At 34.2% G+C, this 22,820-nt stretch overlaps 2 protein-coding genes and 1 non-coding gene across 3 annotated transcripts; 2 read left to right on the forward strand and 1 right to left on the reverse strand.

The window, feature by feature from the left end:
• Positions 1-2,116: 2,116 nt before the first annotated feature.
• TRNAS-GCU (transfer RNA serine (anticodon GCU)) lies at positions 2,117-2,198 on the forward strand. Its single transcript has one exon. It is a non-coding gene; the product is annotated as a tRNA-Ser (tRNA).
• Positions 2,199-4,175: 1,977 nt separating this feature from the next.
• On the forward strand, positions 4,176-5,766 carry UCP5 (uncoupling protein 5). The gene has a single exon (XM_021419141.2). The coding sequence runs from the start codon at positions 4,552-4,554 to the stop codon at positions 5,524-5,526; it is 975 nt and encodes a 324-aa protein (XP_021274816.1). The 5' UTR covers positions 4,176-4,551; the 3' UTR covers positions 5,527-5,766.
• Positions 5,767-10,562: 4,796 nt separating this feature from the next.
• On the reverse strand, positions 10,563-22,820 carry LOC110409593 (uncharacterized). The gene is made up of 23 exons (XM_021418984.1): positions 22,736-22,820; positions 22,071-22,143; positions 21,342-21,929; positions 20,667-20,764; positions 20,505-20,576; positions 20,268-20,405; positions 19,248-19,366; positions 18,867-19,157; positions 17,466-17,553; positions 17,217-17,322; positions 17,016-17,126; positions 16,645-16,808; positions 16,440-16,554; positions 15,748-15,972; positions 15,471-15,661; positions 14,711-14,878; positions 14,454-14,559; positions 13,946-14,083; positions 13,240-13,398; positions 12,958-13,158; positions 12,404-12,598; positions 12,186-12,257; positions 10,563-11,246 (listed from the first exon to the last, which is right to left on the reverse strand). The coding sequence occupies exons 2-23, from the start codon at positions 22,116-22,118 to the stop codon at positions 11,124-11,126; spliced, it is 3,516 nt and encodes a 1,171-aa protein (XP_021274659.1). The 5' UTR covers positions 22,119-22,143; positions 22,736-22,820; the 3' UTR covers positions 10,563-11,123.

Genomic DNA, 22,820 nt, shown 5'->3' on the forward strand with positions numbered 1-22,820 from the left:
TTGCATTTAAAAGCAACCAAACTAGAAAAGCAATCAAGATCTATTCACGTCCATTCTGACAATGAACTTCATCGGAGTCCGCATTGTTCCTCTGGCGAAAAGGAAAGGTTTTGAGTGGGTAGGGCCAACGCCAGTTCCAGACTGTATATATTTTATTTGATTTGAAGTACACTCTATATATTAAATTTTTTACCTTTTAGCATTGCCAACTGAACATTATATGTGAATTTTCTTCCCCGACGTTATTTAAAACTTTGTCTTTTCAAATCACGTGTAGAACTTTAATTAAGAGGACTTTTGCTCTTGCAGTTTATGAGCGAAAGGTTGACGCATTTGGCAATTGGAATTATAGTGGGCTGCAGACAGATACCTTTACCTCGTGCGCACTTTCCACAGGATGGTACAATGGGTCACAGAAATTAGAAAGAATAATTAAAACAATAATAATAATAATAATAATTGACAATGATATTTGAGTATTTAATTTATTTATTGGTTCATGATTTATTTGTTTAAAAAGTAGATTTTAAATCTTTTTTTATTATTTTTTTAAAAACAATAATTAGTAGTAATTTAAACAGAAAAAAGAAAATGATAATTGCGCAGGTTAAGTAGTGCTGATCATGGGCCGCTCGGCCTGTCTAGAAGCGAAACTTTAGCCCGATTCCGGTCAACCCGGACAATGTTTTGCCTTTTCCAAGTCTAAGGCCGCCTCTGTGCAGTTTAATTGTATTCTATTTTGTTAGAGTACGATTCTTTTAGGATTATTCTAATATATTTAGCAAACTCAAGCATTTGGACGGACATGAACAACTCTTCATCACTATCGTTTGCCTGTTTCTGTTTCTGCTTTGGCCAATTTCCACACTGCCGTTGTTCATGCACCCGTGTCCCTTTTTGTTTCATATAGTGCAACGTTTTCCCTAAAAAAGTGATGATACTGGATTTTCAATAACAAGATTATGGGATTATACACCTGAGGTAATGAAACATTTTATGGCTGATGACCTTCCGAATATCATTAGGCTCAGGCCTGTCTTTGTTTATGTTTAAATCTTGTCCTTGTGATCAATATATGCTGGTGTTCAGCCCGATTCTTACGACAACAGAGCCTGTGTTTGGTTTCGATTTGACTTTCAATTATCTAGTTGTAAAGGATAAGAGTGGGGAGAGCTAAACTCAAAAAAAGAGTGAAAATGGAGTTCTTGGTTTACGTTAATTTAGATTTTTAGCCAAACCCAAGTCCGGCAAATGGTATCAAGCCATGAGCCAATCCAAAAGCAATAACTACCACAACCTCCAAGCATCCTGGCTAATGTTCCTTAGCCAGGATTGTTGCAGAAGCGCACCGCTACCTTTTAAAGGGAAGAATTTCTTGAGCCTTTGCACTCCACCCATAAAAAGAATGTTCGACTTTCCTTTGACGGCGCAAGGCAGCGGATTTATGATCAGGATGAAATGCACTGGCAAAACATGTCTCGTCAGTCATATATAAAAACATAATGTTAAACAATCAAAATGTCTGGTTTTGGGATATGCTGGCAGAAAAACGACTGTCCTTTTTTATTATTTTTCTAATTTCTTTTATTGAAATTTACAGGTCACAGGGTGTCTCAAACAGGAGACGAGTGAAAAAGGAATTGATATTTTATATGGTCTTCTCTTCCCTCCTACTTTGAATATTCTTGCTTTTGTAATTATAGATCTATAGTATTATGTTGAAATAAGCAAGTTGTCTAGCCAAAATCAAGAAGAGCACAACTTTGTAAGATTTGCAGATGGAAAAAATTTGCAATCATGCAAATAGACTAATAAAAAGAAATTCCGTATGTAGAGAATAGAATAAAACTTATATTCAAATTCCTCCATGCATTACAAAATAAAAAAGAATATATCCTTTTTCCTTATTTGACCATATACCACTTTCTGCCTTTAATTTTCTCCAATTCTCCTTTATTTCTAAATGTTGCTAATGGTATAACTTTAAATTTAATTCGGCCCCTTTTTTCATCTTCCCAATTGTATCCACCACCAATTACCCATCTCAACTATCATCAAAAATGTTAGTATTATAGTGTATCGTTAAAACCAGATACTTACAGCATTTCCCTCAACCGTCGCTTTGGCCGAGTGGTTAAGGCGTGTGCCTGCTAAGTACATGGGATTTTCCCGCGAGAGTTCGAATCTCTCAGGCGACGCCAAATTTTTCAACTCATAACGTTTCTTTTAAAAATTTGGGCCCCAACGGCTACAAGTCAAGCGGCTCAAAAACCTGCCCCAAATCCCACCTAGACTGACCAAAAGCGGGTCATGCCTGACCCGGTCAGTCAAGTCCACCCTTGACAAGATTGGTTTTTTAAACACTTAATTAACTGCGTACACGTGGATGGCGTTTAGAGGACCGCGGAAGCCCCAAAATGATCTTTCCAAGTTTCAAGTGGGAAATCGGAATCCCAGTCAGTCAATAATAGCATTTGGCCCCTCGCACTGGACACTTCTCCCTTCAATATATATTTTTTTATTGATTTATAAATTAATGGCAATAAATTGTCACTTTTAACCCCCAAACTCTTTCAACACTTTATTGAAAAAATTATGATGATTTTAATTGACTAATTCGCTGGGATCTGTTCAAGCTTTTAAAAATGTTTCGAGAAGTATATGATTTCCCTGCATTTTCTATCTATCATTGTCTCTGTGACAAATGGTCATAGAAAATGGGCTGTTTTCTCTTTGGTGAGATAAAAATATGATTCTGACTTATTAATTTCTTTGCGTCCTTTCTCTAGTAGAAGTTGATAATTAAGCTTAAGTATCTATTTGGTTTGATTTTTTTTAGTTTAAAAATTATTATAAAGTTTTTATAAAAAATAATAATTTTTAAAATTAAATTAAATATGTTTGATAAATTTATTTTTATAAGTTTTTTTTATAAATAAGTTGTTTGATAAAATAATTTACATAAATTTTAATTTTGATTAAAATTATCATAAAAAGTATTTAATAAATAATTTTTTATTAATCATAAATTCTTTTGTTCATAATGAAAAAATTTTAATTTTAATTTTTTATTTATAAAAAATATTTTTATATAATATAAATTTATAATTAATAATAAATCATATAAAATAAAAATAAATAATGTTTAAAATTATTTTTAATAGATGAAGAATATTTTTAAAAATTTAAAAAGAGTCGTGTTTTAAAAAAAAAAATAAGAGAAAGCTCCTTCTAGAGCTTGTTTTTAAAAAGTTACTTATTTTTTAAATTTTTTTAAAACTTTTATTTGATTTGACTTTTAAACTGAAAAAAAAAAATCAAACAAACACTAATTAATAAGCCATCAATGTTTTTGTCAATTTTGAACCAGAAAGTAGTAATTTTTTTATCTAGTTGTTAAGTACAATTAATTTTATTTTGACAATGGAATTGGCAAATTGCAATTGCCAAATTGGAATCACAAAAAATTTAGAAATTAAATTTTTTGGCTGTTAGTATTATTGATAAAAATCATATATCAAGAGTTAAATTTCTTTCAAAGCCGATTCTCTAATTGGCATATTAACTTGTGTTGTAATTTTCTCATTTCGAATATTATGATCCTTTGATTCCCTTTTCATTTTTCTCGCTAATAACAAACGAACGAAGACCTAAAATTAGGTAGCATGCAAGAAGTAAGACCGACCAATCATAAGAAACTACAGTCCCCCAATTTTGAGTCATTGACCAACCAAAAAAAACTAAAACAAAAATCTACAAAAGCAAAGAAACCTTAAGAAGTCTTACCTTTTTTTTTTTTATGAAAATAAAAGGCCAGACATTTGAATTTGAATTTAACTAAAATTTCTCAAATTGCCTTGGACCTGCCCCTTAACTGATAGACTCGTGGCAGGCTCGAGCCAACGTTGGCAAATGGCAAGCTCAGAAAAAGAAACATTAATGAACTTTCCAATTTAATTTAAGCAAATGCTTTGATGAGAGGTGAAGAATTGAGGCCGCCCTACAAGACCAAAGGCACAAACGCGTCAACATGTAGACACAGCCCAGAGTCTCCACCCAGATTTTTAAATGTTGTCTGGTTCCAATTTTCGCGCAACAGCCGCATTTCCACCTGCCTTCGCTGAACCCCCACGCGACCAACCTCGGCGCAGCTATAAATACTCTTCCTCATCTCACCATTAAACCATCCATTCATTTGCTTCAACTGTTTTTCTTTGGAAAAAAAAAAAAACGAAAGTTTCTCTCCAGCATATGTCTCAAAGGCCTTGCGTTCCTCACTCTTCTTCAACAGCTTTTGCTCTCCATTCCCATCTCCTGGTTTCGAGTGAGATGAACTCCAATTCCAACTGGTTTCAATAGTCTAATCTTTTTCTCTTTGTTTTTGGACCATAATTCCTTTTTTTTTAAAAAAAAAAAAAGAGCAAAACCCATCGGTTTAGTTAATTCTTTTGCCTTTAACAAAGGTCATTGTTTTGTTATTTTGCAAGCAAGCTTTGTTAAAGAATCAGGTTCCTAAACAACAAAAAGCTTAGATTTGTTTAGAGAATTAAAATGGGATTCAAAGGTTTTGTTGAAGGAGGCGTAGCTTCAATTGTAGCCGGATGTTCCACCCACCCACTTGACTTAATCAAAGTCCGAATGCAACTCCAGGGTGAAACACAAGTCCCGAACCCTGCTGTCCAAACCCTCCGCCCTGCTTTGGCTTTTCCCACAACAACCACGACCTCCTCCGCCATCCACGTGCCACCGCCGCCACCACCCGCGGCAGTGCGCGTTGGACCAGTAGCCACCGGAATCCGGATCTTCCAAACCGAAGGCGTGGCAGCTCTTTTCTCCGGCGTCTCCGCCACCATCCTCCGCCAGACCCTCTATTCCACCACCCGCATGGGACTGTACGACATCCTGAAACAAAAGTGGACCGACAAGGAGACGAAAACCATGCCTCTGTCCCGCAAAATCGCGGCCGGGTTAATCGCCGGAGGGATCGGAGCAGCCGTCGGGAACCCAGCTGACGTGGCAATGGTTCGCATGCAAGCTGACGGCCGCCTCCCTCTATCTCAACGCCGTAACTACACCAGCGTTATCGACGCTATCACCCGCATGAGCAAACAAGAAGGAATCACTTCCCTGTGGCGCGGATCGTCGCTTACGGTGAACCGTGCAATGTTGGTGACGGCATCGCAGCTGGCTTCTTACGATCAGATCAAAGAAATGATTTTGGAAAACGGGCTGATGAAAGACGGGCTAGGGACACACGTGGCAGCGAGTTTTTCGGCGGGTTTTGTGGCCGCGGTGGCTTCGAATCCTGTTGATGTGATCAAGACCAGGGTTATGAACATGAAGGTGGAGCCTGGGCAAAAGCCGCCGTATGCTGGCGCTTTGGATTGTGCTCTCAAGACTGTGAAGGCGGAAGGGCCCATGGCTTTGTATAAGGGATTTATACCAACGATCTCGAGACAGGGACCTTTTACGGTGGTGCTTTTTGTCACGTTGGAACAGGTTCGGAAGTTGCTTAAGGAGTTTTGAGATATATCAGCGAGGACGATGATGAAAAAGAATCTTAGGAATTCTATGTTTTAAGTTACGTAACGGGTTTTCAGTTTTATGTGGTTAAAAAATTGGGAACGAAGGGCAAATAGCATTCCCTGGAAGCTGGAGGCAGAGTTTGTCTTGCGTCTGATTATGAAAGAATGTTTATTGTCTGGGATTCTTATTTTAATACCGAGATCACCATATAATATTTGCTCCTATTTCATTGGCTACCAATTGATTCTTTTGTTTTATAGCTTTTGTTTCTAGTATTCTATTTCTTAATCCAGAATTGAATATTAGCCAAGCTATTATTCTGTGTGGTTTTCATTGTTTATGTGGAATGTTACAAATTTTGAATTCCAAAAACAATAGAACCAATATTACACGGCTGATCAAAGTTGAATAACCATAACCACCACGAATACCCTCAATTTACATAACAAAAAAAGTAAAATATCTTTATAACTTTAAAATAGGTAATTTCATCTCAAAAATTTTTTTTATTGGACACAAACATAACTGTTAATCAATAATTAATATTTTTACTAATTTACTGACATGATAATTTTTTAAAATAAATTACCTTCTATTAAATTTAAAAATTATTATTATATAAATTATAATTTTTAATATTTTTATTCAAACAAAAAATTTTTATTCAAACGATGGCGACTGCTGCTTTGCTAGTGTCCAACTCATAATCACTACGCGGCGAAAGCCTAAATGAAGGGAACTGTACGCTACTAGCAAACAAACATAAAGATAGTCCCAATCAATTGATGTCCACTTGTATCTGCCTTGCAGGTACCTCTGATGGCTGATGTAGGATGAGTCTGAATTACCGACGAATAAAGACTACCCTACACGAGTTAGTTCCAAGAAAAGCGGTTGCATTTGTCCAAAGCAGTGAGACCGGGCGTCGCTGATTGGGCGATCTCGACTTTAGGTCAATTTAGCATTGTTTCTCACTATTGCCGAATGTAATATTCATTCACAATTTTTTGGGTCCTACTCCTATTGGCATTGAAAGTCTTCTGCCTTTGTCACCGAGTAGAAATTTTCCTTTCTCTGATTTGAACTTTAAACAAAAGAATGAAGTTTATCCCCCTTCCTTAGTCGTGTACGAATTAAGCGTTGATTATATGAGAATTCGAATTCGAATTGAATCTCCATTCTTTTACACTAAAACTTATTATATCTTTTAATTTATTAAATGAATTACAAACAAATTCCATAGATATTGAAGGAGTTTCTTTTATACGCTGAAAAGAACAATTCGTCATTTGGTCACTGAATTATTACACGGCATTAATCACAAAACATCTCATCCAAATATCAGGCAAGAGCTAAGAAGATTCTTGTCATTTTTCGGTTGAGTTTGGTTCTTCCTACACTTTTCATAGTACTAAGCTGTGGTCGGCACATGAACCTGTCCAGACAAGACAACAGGTGGGGGGACAATGAATGTGTGGCACCAACCGAGTTTGCTCATCATTCATCCTGGCACCATTTCCGCATCTGTAATCGTTGGTTGACAACTTTCTTGGACCAAATAAATTTTCAAGGAAATTACTTTACAAAGTGCGCGGCTGCCCTCGCCTCCATTAGGGTTTCAATTATTATTTTAATTCATTCAATTATCACCATTCTCTTTTTATGAAATTCATTTATAATAAATTTATGAATCTTAAACACTTGAAAGGCGAGGTTAATCAAGTTATTAACAAAATAAAGCTATCTGATTAATATATTATCTAGATTAAATTCAAATGTAGATAAGATTTTTTCACTTATCATGATCAAATTCAAATGTTAATAAAATTTATCATCTTATCATTAACGTATGCCATAAATATATGTATATCGAGTTCATTTGTTAATTCAATATAAAATCGTTTGCTTACTTTAATTAATTTTCTTTCACTCTTTTTTGCTATGTTGATATTTGTGTCTTGTTATATTTATTTACATAACAGTTTTCAATTTTCTTTTAAAATTTATATTTACTAATTTATTTACTTAATAGTTTTCAATTTTCTTTTAAAGTTTATATTTGCTTGTGTCCCGTTATAAGTATTTACTAATAGTTTTCAGTTTTTTTAAAGTTTTTTAAAATTTATTTAAACAAGTTGTGCATACATTTATTGTTAAATCAAATAGTTGAAAGTATAATCTTATTATTCTCATATACTTCGAATTACAAGATACTCTTTAATCTAAGTCCTAATTAGCACCTTACAGTGATACGCTATGAGGTTTTAAAATTTCCTTTCTAAGATCTCACTTCTTAATTTAAAATTTTAATTATTATAGCATTTTGCTTAATGGAAAATGCATGAACCATTTTTTGTTTAAAATAGGTATTCCATCCATTTTAAACTGGATGTCCACTTTCAGCTTACATGGAGATTATGAAAAATGTTTTGATTTTACTATTTTTAATTTTTTTAAAAAAGTATTTAATAACATTGATAAAATATATTATTAATGTCAAAAAATAAAAAAAATCATAAAAAAGCAAGAGATGTAGGTATTGAAATAAAAAAAAGAAAACTAACATAATTTAGAAATGAATTAAAAAATAAATAAAAATTCAATTTGAAACAAACCTTTTTCTTCATTAAAAGAAGAAGGAAGAGTTTAACAAGTGGACTTGAGCTTTAAACAGTTAGGCCTACCTCAAACTTGACTTCTAATTTTCTTCAGATTAGAATAGGTTTAGGCATATGATTTTTTGATAGATAGCTTAGGCATATTAATTATATAGTAAAAGTTAGGCTTAAACCCGCCCACGAATAACTCTAAGGTGGCGTTTAGTATCAGGAAAGTGAGAGCATACGAACAACTCTAAGATAGCGTTTGATATCAAGGAAGTGAGAGCACATCTCCTGCAATGTGTCTAATTAAATTACATTGCAACACATTGCAGTGTTTGTTTTATAACAGACCACTGCAATGTAATATTACAATGCAATTACATTACAGCCAAGGGATGTAATGTGATTGCAGTCCAAAACCAATGCAACTACATTACATTGCACTCTGTAATATTCTTAAAGATAATTTTACCTTTCAACTTTATTATCTTATTAAAAATATTTTATATTGTTATAATTAAAATAAAAAATATTAAAATAAAATATATAATATAAGAATCAAAAATTAAAATAAAATAAAATATAAAAAATTAAAATTTATATAATATAGGTAAAACAAATTAAAATAAAATATATAATATAAAAATATATTAAAGAAATAAAAATAAAATATATAAGATTATAATAATAAATGAAATAAAAATATATGACATTACAAATATATTTAAGAGATGATATTATATAAAAATTAATAATAAAAAATATAAATATATTAAAAATAAAATATATAAGATTATAATAATAAATGAAAATAAGATATATGACATTAAAAATATATTTAAAAGATGGTATTATATAAAAATTAATAATAAAAAATATAAATATATTAAACTAATATTTTAATAACTATGGGTAATTTTGAAAATTAACATTACATTCTCAACAAAATACTTGAAAACCAAACACTATAATGTTATTTTTCTTACATTTTAATCATTATTTTGCTTACGTACCAAACACTGTAATGTTATTTTTCCTACAATGACATTGCTTGCAATCACATTACTTTCAATTACACTATATTATAAAATACCAAACGCCACATAAAAGCTAAAAGTAAAAAGAAATGTCAATTTTCCACCAATAAACAAACGTTTAATGTTACGAAAGTATTACCTACTCGTAGAGGTAAAAGTTTTTGTACCATCATCAATTAAAATTAAAAAATGAAATGAAATTTGTGAAATCACAGAAATTATTTTTTATTATGTAAATCAAAGCCTAATAAATTTATTTAAAAGGGCGTAAATATCACATTTATCAATAAAACAAAGAAGCACAACTTAGCAGAAGGATAAGATTTTTAATTAGTGATTGTTATATACAATAGACCAGAATTTAAATTTTACATGTATCAACTGTCCTTGTAGTGATATTTGTGTCTGCTTATAATATTTGTTCTTGATTTTACATTTAATAATTTTAAATGTTTAGCTTTATTTTTTTGTATAAAATATAGTGTTGTATTGTTGCTTATTCAGTTATATCAAAGTTTCTTTATTTGACACTTTAAACATTTAATTTAACAATAAATACATGTATTTGATCTGTTTCAAGACGATTTGGAAGATATCAAGAGAAGACATGTATGGTTAAGTTTCAATTTTTGTTTTTAATAGTTAGGTTGCATTTATTTATATTTGGTGGAATATGGCGTGTGTTAACCAATGGTATTAGTGCATAGTCCCGCCGTCCAAGTATTTCTAGAAGAGGTGGCTCGATGTCACAAGCCACCAAGCTTGGATGGAAAAACACATACCAACAAGTTTTCAGAGGTGACAGAAAGCTATCCACGTTGTAAAGACGTGGTCTAGACGTGAGCAAAGGTTAAAACGAAAAGGCAGGCCGTCGTGGCATAACGAATGAGGAGGCTTGCCTGCTGCAAACGAAGTCTCCAGCTTGAGCCTTCCCTGTTTTGTTCTTCAGTTGCAATAGCTGCGGCCGTTTAGGAGATTAACTTCTCTCTTAATGGAAAATTATCTCTGTACTTAATTAGAGTTATAGATAGCAACAATTAACTCAACAGGCAGATTAAGCTCAATCTTCAGTCTGCATGCAAATAATGCTTAATATGAAAAAAAAAAAAACATAAAGGATGGCATAGATAAGCATTAAATTTATATATGAGCTAGAATTGTAATAACTATCATATCAATTAATATTTTAATAAGTATCTTATCTTATCATTTTTGTACTATAAATAAATCATTGTTAAATGGAAATACCAAGACAATTTTCTTTCATATTCAATATCCTATATTGAATTTCTTTAGTATTAGTAGTGAAAATTTAAAGTTTCATAAACGAATTTAAAAAGTTACTATTAATTCATTAACCTACAGTTAAATAAATTAATAAACTAAAAAAAAAAGATTCAAAACGAGCACATATCCATTGTTTAAAACGTTTGTGAAATATAAAAAACTCTACATTCAATGTAAAATAATAATCCTAAATTAATTACACAAAGAAAACAACAAAAAAGGCAGAAAGTTACAAGGTGTAGTCAACAGGTGGACTGGATAGATAACAGATGAATTCTATAAGTCTAGAACACTTTCACTTCCTATGCTATGGGGCTGTAGCAATTAAACTGATTCCTGTTTGATAACTTTCAGCTGAAGAAACACACAGCTTCAACTGGATATAAGGCTAGTGAGTTAAAAAAATTGGATATGACACTGTTGAGTTCCCAAAATTTCTGTATTTTCCAATAAAAAGACAGAAATGATATCCACCACGAAGGCTGTGGTGGGGAACCTTTACTAAATTGTTAGAACATGATATCAAAATTTATGCTGAACCATCCACCTGGGTAGTCTCTTCAGGTCCGCTGTTTGTCTTCCCTTTAGCAGTGTAATAATGTAAAACCATTTTCTATTTTCAACTTATCTGTACAGGAAAATCGACACTAGATATCATAGTTGTTGTAATTTACAAAATCCTCGCAAACATAGAACGCACTTCCATCACAGATTGAGGTGGCTCCAAATCTTTTTCCTGGAGTGCGTTCCCAAGCAACTTCTGCATCTGTGATGCGAATATTTCATCCAAAATCTGCAGTATGGTGATGCATATGAATAAGGTATAAGCCACAGAGGCTGATGAACAATGGGAAAAAAAATTGTATGTGGAAAATGACAAAATAAAAGCACATTCAAATCAATTTATTATGAGAATAAATATATTTAAAAGCAACTTAGAATAATGTAATAAAAACAAATTAAAAGAACTTCCACTGGTCACAAGATTACTCAACCGAAATTTTGCAAGATAGCTGAAGATGTTATTAAATATTTTAAATGATTACATATGAAAAGAATATATAACAAAATTTAATTTAGATATGTCAGATACATGGATAATTTTCTCCTTGAGGCAGCAGATGCCACAATCATGATTACTCTTAGCTATTCAACTTCTGAAAATATCATTCTTAAATCATGCCAAAAGAAAAGGCAGCAATGGCTTATGTCATGCAAGCTACCAAGCACAAATATAACAAAAAAGAATGCACCAAAAGCTAATCCAATCAGATATCTCAGTATACTATAGACAAAATATTCAGCTGAAGCTGAATATTCGGACTGAAAAAAAAAAGGGTAATTTAGTGGTGCAAGTGGATACAAAAGAATATCTCAGAATACCAGTGGTAACGAGCCGTATTCATAACCATTTACTCCAAGATGATTATAGTTGAAACTTTACAGTTTACATATCAAGGAGCTTTGACTGTCTATCAATCAGACAATGCACCTTAGTATCTTCTGGTTAACCCCTCAAATACCCATTTTATACAAAAATGCAATATGATTTTTACAGTTAATTATATCAAAGCTTTAACAGAATATTTTATCTTCATAGCAAAATCCCAAAACTTTTCCTGATGGTAATGAAAGTTCGAGTGACTTGCTCGAAATCAAAAGAAAAAATGCCAAGTTCATACAAGGGATCCAATTTTATATCAAAAAGTTCAAAGGTCAAAGTGAGACTTACAGAAATTGCAATCCTTAAGCCCTTATACCAGGACATGTTCTCTCTTCGATTTTCCAAAAAGTGTAGTACATCCTGTGAAAAATAGAGAATATTTCATGATTTTGGTTAAGGCAAGCAGATCCAGAAAGTGTAGTACATCCTCTGAAAAAATAGAGAATAGAATACGGTATATAAATTCACGATTTTGAGTAAGGCATGCAGATATTTGCTAAATGTACCTGCCCCATCCGGTCCCAGAAATTTCGACAGACAGTTATGAACACATGAGGTTCAAAGACAGAATTGAGGTTCTCTATCAAGTTTATCAGGAGATCTTTCAAAGGCTGCATTCGACTTCTTACATCTGACTCAACAACATTTTCCTTTGAGTCTTGGATTATCTTCTTCAATTTTGTTGCACTTTGAACTCTTGTCTGTATAAAAATAAAGAAAGAAAACGCATAAACAATTATTTGAAAAAGAAAAAGGCATATTGATGCATGGGCATAACAAGTACATACATGTGCATTCATATATGTCCTTAACACTAACATTGCCAAATGCATCCAGCTGTGCAATGACTTGGCAAAAGTATCCTTGATACTGTTACCCAAAAAGCATGCTGGAAAAGAAAAGTGGAATCTAAAGCAAGGAGATAGTAATATGAATAAAGTCTGGTCCATATGTCAAGTTACTATTAGGGAAAGGAGTTGAGGATGATTACTGGTGGGAGTCTAAAAAAGCATTAAAATAAACCAATAATAGCATCTGCTGCATTCTAAACAATACTCACATTCTCTGCAAGTTTCTCCACTATTGCTTGAATATAGTTTCTGAATTCAGCCCTTAGCATCACTCTTATTTCACTGAGACGCTCTCCTGGGATTGCATTTCCACCAGGTGGAGTGCAAGAACACCATGATTTGAACTGGGATTCTATCTTGGAATGCAGCACATAAAGTATCCTTTTCATGGAATTCAAAAGAATTCCCAACTGAAAAATAATCATTTTTCTTTAGTTGTAGGAGATAAAACAGTACAAATCAGAAAAACATGTAAATGAACAAAAGTTTACCTCATCTGGAACAATGTAGGTGCTAGCTGTTCCTTTGGTGAATTTGTGAACATATTTGCCAAATATCTTGGGAGCAAGGCTGTCCTTCAGTGGAGCTAGAACATCAGCATATTGCCTCTCCAAAGCTTTAATAATGGCTTTTTCAACATCTGCAATAGCCTTTTCATAGCCACAAGTACCAAAGAAAATAACAGGTTCACTTAGCATAAAGCAAAATAAACAAGTAACAGACACAATAAGGTTAATCATATAAACCTCCATAACTTGTTAATGACACTTCTTTAGCAAATTTTGAATTAATTAATGAAAAATATGGATGCCATAAGTTGTAAATTTCAAACCATTATAATAGTAAGATGCCATTTCAAGAGCGAACCAAACAGAACTCTTATACTGAAACCTGGACTTAAGGTTCAATATCATAACTTACCTAATTAACCTGAAAACCACTAAGTCATGCAAACAAAGTTACCAGTTATTCTGTAGTTTCAGGTCCATGTTACAAATTTTATATTGCTGATCCATATTCCATAATGTTTACAGCAGTACCAACAAATTATATAAACATAATATGTCATCCACCAAATCCAAGTAAAAAAAATATCAGTACTTTGGGATTCTGTATGCCATCTCTGTAGTCCATACATGTTTGCATCTGTAAGAACAGTTAACATTCAAGATAAAACAATAGGGCAGATGAACTTACATTTTCCAAGACGATAGTGAATTCTGGCCAGTGGAAAATGATTATTTCATATTCATTCAATGTCTCCATTAGCTGTTCATACATATCATCAATGAAAGGAGTCGTTGATTGTTGTGTTTTAATACCAGACCACTTAACCTAAGAGCAATCAATTCCAAGAAAATCGTCATTGAGGGGAAAAAATAGAAATAGTTTGCTAACAATCAATTTTAATCAGTCATTGCACACTTGGTAATCCCCTAGTGTGCATATATATATATATATATATATATAAATATAAATGAGGAGCTCAAATTATTTTTCAAGCAATATCAATTATGATTTTCTCAAATGTTTAATAAGCAAGTAAAAGGGAAAAATGCACAAATGCCCAAGAACTGCTTAGCCTGAACCATGACAAAATAAGATGAAAAAAAACTGAATCAACTTCATATGACCTATCATAGACATGACATTTTCCATCAACTTGATAATGCAGTTACATAAATCCACAACATAAGATTTGTACCTTATCTAGTTTGCATGAATCAAGTAAAGAATGGCGCTTCTCTTCAATCCAACAGGTTATATAAGAGTGAAACAACTCTTTCGCCTCAACTCCCCCTTTAATGAGACTGCAAAATGTCAAAATATCAGAGAAGACTAGAAATCAACAGAAAGTGATTTAAAACAATAGAAATTATAGATTAGAACAAGAATAATACAAGTTTTATTATATATATATATATATATATATATGAGGTAAAAGAAGAAAAAAAAATTTACTTAATATTCCAGGAAGACAGATCTCTTTGAAAGTCAGCTGTTGTAATAACAAGTTCTATTACAGGAGGAGAGGGGCCAGGAGGGGGGCATGCAACAAGAAATGCTCGCAATTTACTGCAAAGATCCACACTGTATATGGGCGCAGAGAGATTTGGAAGGTCTACAAAACTGCAAAAAATTCAAATAGAGCACCGACAGATATTAGCACAGAAGAATCCAAGCAGTCTTTTGACAAAGCCAGAAAACATTTAAGAAGAAGGGACAGACCAAACTCTACACAATTTTAAAACATTTAAAAGCTTGCATTCACCCAATTTTAACCCTTTTTCCATATTTTAATCTTCCACCTCGAACTGATTTGCATTGCTCCTTCTCATTAAAAAGAAATTCTCTCTCTTTCGCACGCTAAACTTTTATGGCTAATCAGCTACAAGGTACCCTAGATGCTATGTTACTACGACCCTTCATTTATCCTAAAGTACCCATGTCAGAAACCTATCTAAAACCTCAGACTGGACATGGATATGGAATCTTTACCCTCCAAATATAAGGAAAAATGAGTAAAAATTTACACATAACCATGTCAAACATTTGCTCACAAGTTTGAACGCATAGCCGTATGTGTAAATAAATTTCAACATAAGAACACATACAGTCATAATAGATCAACAAGGGGGAGGGGGGAAGAAAAAGCCAATTGTGCCAGGACTATAATATTTATTTGGCAGATATGATCTCGTGAAATAAGGAGAAAACTCACCTAGGGAGAACATTCTGATTGTGGATCTCCATATCGGTGAAAATTTCATTTTTGATACTCAAAATTAAAAATTTCATCTTCTGATAAGAATTTGAAAGAGTGATGGGATCCATCAATGCACCCTCAGTATTGCTCAAAATAATCTCATCTGTTTCAGCCTGGTGCCTTCTTGACCTCTTTTTTGCAGCAGCCTGCAAGGTTATTGCTAATTCATGAAGGGAACAAACAGGAAAGGAATATATGAAACCATGACTCTGAAGAAATAAGTCATTTATACCTGAAAATATCCACAGAACTTCAGTTGTGTCTCAGGACTTAATATATCATGCAATAGGCCATAGAGCTTGACGGCAGGGACCAAGGCAGGAGGTGGTGATCCAGTGGCAGCCCTGAAAACGTCCATCATCCCAGATGGCAACGATTCATCTAATGACTTGTAATTCTCAAAGATCAAAGTTAAAATCTGCTGGACCTGCTCCTCAATTTCCCCTAGGATGCGGTTCTGTTTGATATTACAGTATTATATGAGTAAGAAAAAAATGAGTTTGTATCCATTCAAAACATGTACATAAGCTAATGTCTGTATGTATGTGCCTTTGTGTAATTTTCACTGCTATATGCTACAAGATTAAAGGATAAAAATTAAAATGTAACAGAGATGCATCCAAATGTCAATTGAAAGGGGCACATCTGAACTAAATCAAACTTAAGATAAAAATTGAAGAAACATTCTAGTAAGTGACTTGTATATTCGGTGGTGAATCAGAAGATCCAAACTAACAAGAATATGGAAATCTCTTTACTGTTTGACAATTCCTTTTCTGAGTTGATACTATCTGATTTGCTCAACTAAATAAGAAGAAAGTGACCAGTTTATTTTTAACATACCAGACACATGACATTAAAAACAAATAAAGAGCACTTCAAAATTCAAAGTATAAACAAAATTGGCTCAAATAGCACACATACCTCTTGGTGACTTAATTTGTGCTTGCTATTGCCCTTCACAGGAGACAGTAATTCATGTATCAATGTAAGGCAGTCTTCAGTTGGTGTAGCCACATCCATGACATAAGAAAGGTATCTGCAGCCAAAAAGAAATTCAAACAAAACAAAGCAATTCAAAACTCTCGATGATTACAACATCAACTACCATTGTAGTGCATCTCCATACCTTAACTTGGTATATGCATCCGATACTCCATAGTATGATGCAAATTCGTTCACCAACCACTTCCAAGGGCCATGCAGCAACAAATTTCTTTGCTGAAAGTGCTGTACTTTCATTGCAACTTCCAACAAAAAATCATATGCCACAGTTTCTGCAACAGAGCCACACTAACAGACAAAAAAAAGTCACTCTTACTGGCACTTCTAATATAGTTGTTTTTTGCCATCATGCTTCAGTTCAAATAGTAAAAAGGTAGCTAGTGGCCAGGACATTCATAACTATAAATCTACCAGTTAAATAAAAGAAAAATTAAAAAAAAAAAACTTAAGCGGAGTCATTTCAAAATTTATTGGATGATTGCATTTTGCATGTACCTTAATATTATTCTCCTCTTGACTGGTTGAATAGTGTATATACAATTGAATTCTGCCAACGAGTTCATGTTCTGGCTCACGAAATGCTGGCCACCATCGAAGCTTGTCACCCTGCATAACCAATGTTTTAAACTTTCAGCGTAACCATCTGCCTTCCTACCTAAGCCTCAAAGACTAGGCACTTATTCAAAAAGTCCTTACAGGGTCATCAGCAATAGAAACCACTTGTGCTAGTACATGACCACAATACTGCCCCTTGGAGTCATGAACTTTGACAATCAAATCGTCACCAAGACCATCAGGTAAGCTGTGTGGCGAAATATCAGGAAAGTAATTTCAACATGGTATGGAGCAAAGAAAAAAATATTACAAAAGCAAGCCTTTTGGAGAAGTGAAGGGAAAGGATATGGGGAAGGCAAAGATATATAAGGGGCCAGAGGAGCTACATACAACATATGGGTTTCACTGGATCCTGGTTGCATTCTGATCACATCCTCTTCAGATGAACTTTTCAATTTCAACAAGCAACAATATGTTTCTGAGAATAAAAATTATCAGCTTAAGTTAGATAGTGCAAAAAGCAAGCACAAAATCAATCTGTCAAGAGATAATACACCTGAAAATAGTATCCTATTCTTGGAGACTAATCATCAACAACAACAACCACCTAAGCCTTCTCAATATTCCTGTTGTGGTAAAATGGATCCTATTATGCAAATCATGCTCTACTTAGGACCATATCCTTGCTAAGAACATTTAATGCAAGGTCTCATGTATTGACATACATTCCTATAACTATGGTGTTATCATATAGTCAAAACAATTAATTTATTCCTCAATGGCCATCTTATTCTCAACCAGCGAAAGTACAACTACAAACTCAGAGTGAGAGCAAGTAGCCTCAGAAAGTACTTTCTCTTAGTTCAAATTTCTCCAAATATTGTACAGTTTTGCTTAGTTGATATAATAAAAGCTTTTTGGAAAAAGCTTCTGACACAATAATGATGAAACTAAAACAAATCCCCTTGCAACCCCCGTGTAAAATATCAGAGTGCTGACTGTAACTTTAGTTACCATAGCTAGATATTTGCAATCACTAAGAACAGGTTCTATTTTGTACTCCATAAATGAAATTAAATGGAGGAAACAAAGGCAGTCATCTAAACATTCAGAATGAAATGTTACAGTAGTTACATGTGTGGCATTTTGCTTCCTGTAACTCACATGTATCAGACAAGTTGCCACAGGGTGCTGCAGCTGATAGCTGCTATGGATGCCTAAGCAGCATTTCACCCAGGTCAAGTTATTTCTTAAACATGAACTATTTACTCCTTGATAGTGCCAAAGATTCACATAATTGGTACCAATTGTTGAGATCATTAAAAGATGAGTTTGACATGTCTTCATACACCACAACAGTAATTCACTAAAATTACGGAGAAACTGTAGAGACTACCACATTAATGTTAGTGATATATTCTTTCTAGGAAGCTTTAAGGAGTTATTAGGTGATAATGAGAGAAGCAACAAATATTAGGAGAAACATCATGACCAAGCAAGGATGTTGAAACCATTGAACTGTATGGACATAGGATCTGTTCCAGAGTAATAAATACCCTTATTACCAATGTTTCTACCATGTCATAGTATTGGCCTCATCGCAGCAGATTTCTAAATCATTGTCAGTGATGCAGATGTCTGATCTTGATCAAACTACTCTAGAGTGATCAAGTATGCAAGTGATTGCCGTTTCAAACAAAAAACAGCATTAGATGTTAAAACTTGTTAACTACTTCAAGCAAACAAGCATTAGTAGTGCTAAATTTCAAATCATAAAAGGGGTTTAAATACCTGGAACTACTTCATATGATGTTGAACTGCTGCGCAAAGTAGTCACACCAGTTTTCAAGAGCTTGGTGACCTGTTTTATATACTGGCCACTTGCCTGCAGATAAGCTAGACTTTGCCTTGAAAGAGAACCATTTGCAGGAGTATTGGGAGTCACACGAACTTTCCGAAGTGCTTCCCATCCAGAATACAACATTGAGTTTATATTGTTGAAATGTTGATGAAGCGATTCTATCTTTACTATAGAAAGATTGCAGCCAGGAGGAGGGTCTAAACCCATTCTCACTTTACGCACTGTCAAAAAGGAAGAGGATAAAATTTGTAGGCTGCAACATGCAAAATGTACTAAGACTTGGTGAAATACTTTTGGAAACATGACAGCACCTTGCACTTTCATTTTGCCAATGGTCTTCTTCGATTTACGAGCAGCTGCCTCACTGACTAACTCAGAAGATTGTTTCGCCAACAGCTCTTCTTCTGGTTGCAATAATACCTGCTGTAGACTAGAAATTTAAATCAAATAGTCAGAGACAGGCAGTCAAATTCATGCTGCAAAAAAACTATATTCAGCAAGCATTACATCATAAAGCAGTAACAAGACCTGCTTAAGTTAACAAATAAGAGCATGATGTAAATGTATGGCATATCCAAATACAGGCAACAAGGTTTGAACCTTACATGCACAAATGCACAAATGAAGGCATGTGCACTCGCATGAACTCTGGGCTTTTCTACTAAGTGCTCTGGTTAAGATGCAATAAATCTGGTTGTAAGTATGTAGTACATCCTAAAAATGCTTATTTACAGAATGGAAATTAACAAATTCATGGCTGACCATCAACTTCTATATATTCCTTCAACACCTACATATATTTAGCAACTTTACTCTGCTGGTTACGTTGGACATGAAATATTTTCCAAGAATCAAATCACCTCTATGATTTTTTGATAAATCATGAGTGGTAACTACCCCACATTGCAAATTCTCCCAAAGATTGTAACATGTTTTCTGATGGAAGGCAAGGAGCTAACCATGACAGCAGTACCACATGGTAAGTCCACTTCCATCAATCCTTATATAAAACCCCATATTTCATAATGTGCACAATAAATCATATTTTTATCCCAGAAAGCAGATCAAGTTATTAGAACTACACTATCAGAGCAGTTTCAATCAACTAATATTAGTCTTAGTTTCCATTCAAGAGTTATCCTGGTGTCTTTTATCACATATTAACCTTTAATCAACAAAATACAAGTGCCAGCACCAAAGCATGTGGCTCAATGGTAGGTGTATGTACCCCCCTGCTCAAAGATCTGGGTTCAAATCTCCGTTCCCACAAATAATATGTAAGTGCCAAAACAAGACACAAGAGAAACAAAGAAGGGAATATATGCACCGACCCAAATGCTTTCCGCAACTGTAAACATTCTCCATTCAAGAAGTAGGGAGCTTCTTCCGTGCAACCTTTGGCCCATGAATTTAAGCATAAACGAACACATGCATCGTAAGACAGCACTGCACACCATGGACCAAGCCCACTGGAACAGTTTAATCAATGCAGTCAGTTGTCAAAACTGTACGAAGGTATAATGTCTAAACGAAGAGAAATGTGTGCTTTGCTTAGCTATTTAACTAACCTTGCATGAAAAATGGGGCGATGAGTGGTTAAACTACTAGCAGATTCATCGACTCCTCCACTGTCTGCAGTCCTGCAACACATAATTGTATGATTGAAGTGTCTTGATGACTTTTTGTTTATAACAGCAAGGGAACTAGGGTAGAGATGTAGACATACACACCTGACAGATGGGTTGAGAATCTCATCCCTGGTGTAATCCTGAACAATGGTATCATCATAAGAAGGCTTCTTTTTTTGCATTCCTCCATTAAGAAAAACCTACATGCACTTAGATAGCTGAGTACAACACAAAGTGTAATGACTTTAGATTAACAAAAAAATTAAGTAGAGCATCACAGAAGTCTCTTATTTCAATCGTATCAATTCCAGATTGCACATGTATGCAAGTTACAAAATTCCTCTTAATAAAGCCATTTAAACATCTTCAGGCCCGTAACCGGTTCAAGCAATTAGAAAGTTCAGAAAATTAACACTTGGGATGTTAAACCCCAGGTAGCCCACCCATTGATCTGGTGGTATTACCCAATATATCTTGCATTAGAAAAAAAAAAGTTTACATACATCCCTCAATTTGTATAAGCAAGAACAAAAAGGAAAAAAAATGCCGAGTAATTTTCAACTTTAAAGCTTCAGTGGCACAAGTTAAGCAACTTAATCAAATGAATAACAACTTAACAAAGAAAAAATAAAAGGAGGAACCTAATGAAAAAGCAAATTTCTGAGAAAGAACATACTAAAACCTAGTTGTAACAGAATGCTAGCATCACGATGCACTGATCCACAGAGTACTGAAATAGCTTTTGCATCCAAAACAAGTTCATTGATAGGTGCAAACCTGTTTAGATGCTCGTTCATTGCGTACCCTAGAAGCAACAGTAGAAGAATAACTATCTGTATTATGGGCTTCTCTATGAGGTGCAACAGCATCACTGCTTCTATACTGCATAAATGAAACTTCAGTGCTACTGGCAGAATCTGACAATTGCACTTCTTGAATGTGAGGCTTCCCAAATGGGTTCCCACCACAAACCTGTGCTGGTCTCTGAGCACTATTTCCTAGTTTCAGCTGAATTTTACTATTACCACAAGCCTCCAATTTCTGCGAGGAAGCAGCACGTGTAGCAGCTGCAACAGTTGGCACCTTATCATCTTGTGGAGAAGATATGAACGAGTACTGCCTGTCGTAAGCACACTCATCTGAATCAGATGACGTGTCCATGTCTGATCCAGAACCACCATCATTGCCACTAACAGATATTCCCCCAGACACTGGAATTACACCTGAAGATATATGTCCATTATGGAATTTCGCTGGAGGCAATCCAGAGTGCCATCCAGCATTTCTTAAACTGGGAATAGGATCAGGTCTTTGTCTCGCAGTCATTGTCATACTAAAAACATCTCTGTTCTTGGCACCCGCCCCCTAAAACAAGTTTAAAACATTAAGATCAGACTCTCCCACTAAACACAGAAATATATATTCACATAAAGATATGTTTGCACCAAATACCTAAACAAACGCACAGATATATGAATCTGTACGTATAAATTCGAAATGACTCACCTCGCGAACCCATCTTAGCACATCATTGTCAAGGCCCCGCGTGAACATTGTAGTATAGTTTCTTCGTTTTCACCTAAAATCCAACAATTGAGAGAGAATTTAACACCCACACTACAATTGAAGAACTAATAGGCCAAGACACACAAGTAAAAGAGCAGAAGCAAACTAAATCGCTCATCAAAAACTAGCACACTCCAATGCGGCGTCTTTTCTATCTGTCTTGCCAGCCAAGCAGTGCCGTAAAAAACAGAAGTCCAGTACTTCATAACAAAAACTCAAACTTTACCAAAACCAGCAAACGAAAAAAAAATTAATCGAAAATGTAAAAGCCTCACTTTGTTTAATTGTTATTTGACACATCAAAGGAAAATCAATGGAAAAAGGTGGAAAAAACTATAAGTTGCCACCGGCATTCTTTCATTTTTATTTTGTTAGAGAATTCCCACCAGCCAAACAGACAAAATAAGATTCTGTAATTCGACTTCACATGCAAATCAGTGATCAGAGAGTACAAACAAACCAATTGCTAAAATCCCATTTGTGCTTTAACGATCAAACAAGCAAAAGGGTATCACAAAAACTCAACAAAATGCCGCCGACCAAAAGAAAAAACTTGACTTTTTGTACCAAGTTTAGTAAAAGAGAGAGAAGAGATTAAGACTTACTCACACAATGAGAAGGGGAATGGGAATGAAAGAGAAAAAACAATAATTGGTCTTGTTCCACTATTCAAACAAACATCTTTCTCTG

This window comes from Theobroma umbraticum, unplaced genomic scaffold (assembly GCF_002168275.2).
Source record: "Theobroma umbraticum cultivar Fairchild unplaced genomic scaffold, ASM216827v3 scaffold_44.0, whole genome shotgun sequence".
NCBI classification, from domain to species: Eukaryota; Viridiplantae; Streptophyta; class Magnoliopsida; order Malvales; family Malvaceae; genus Theobroma; species Theobroma umbraticum.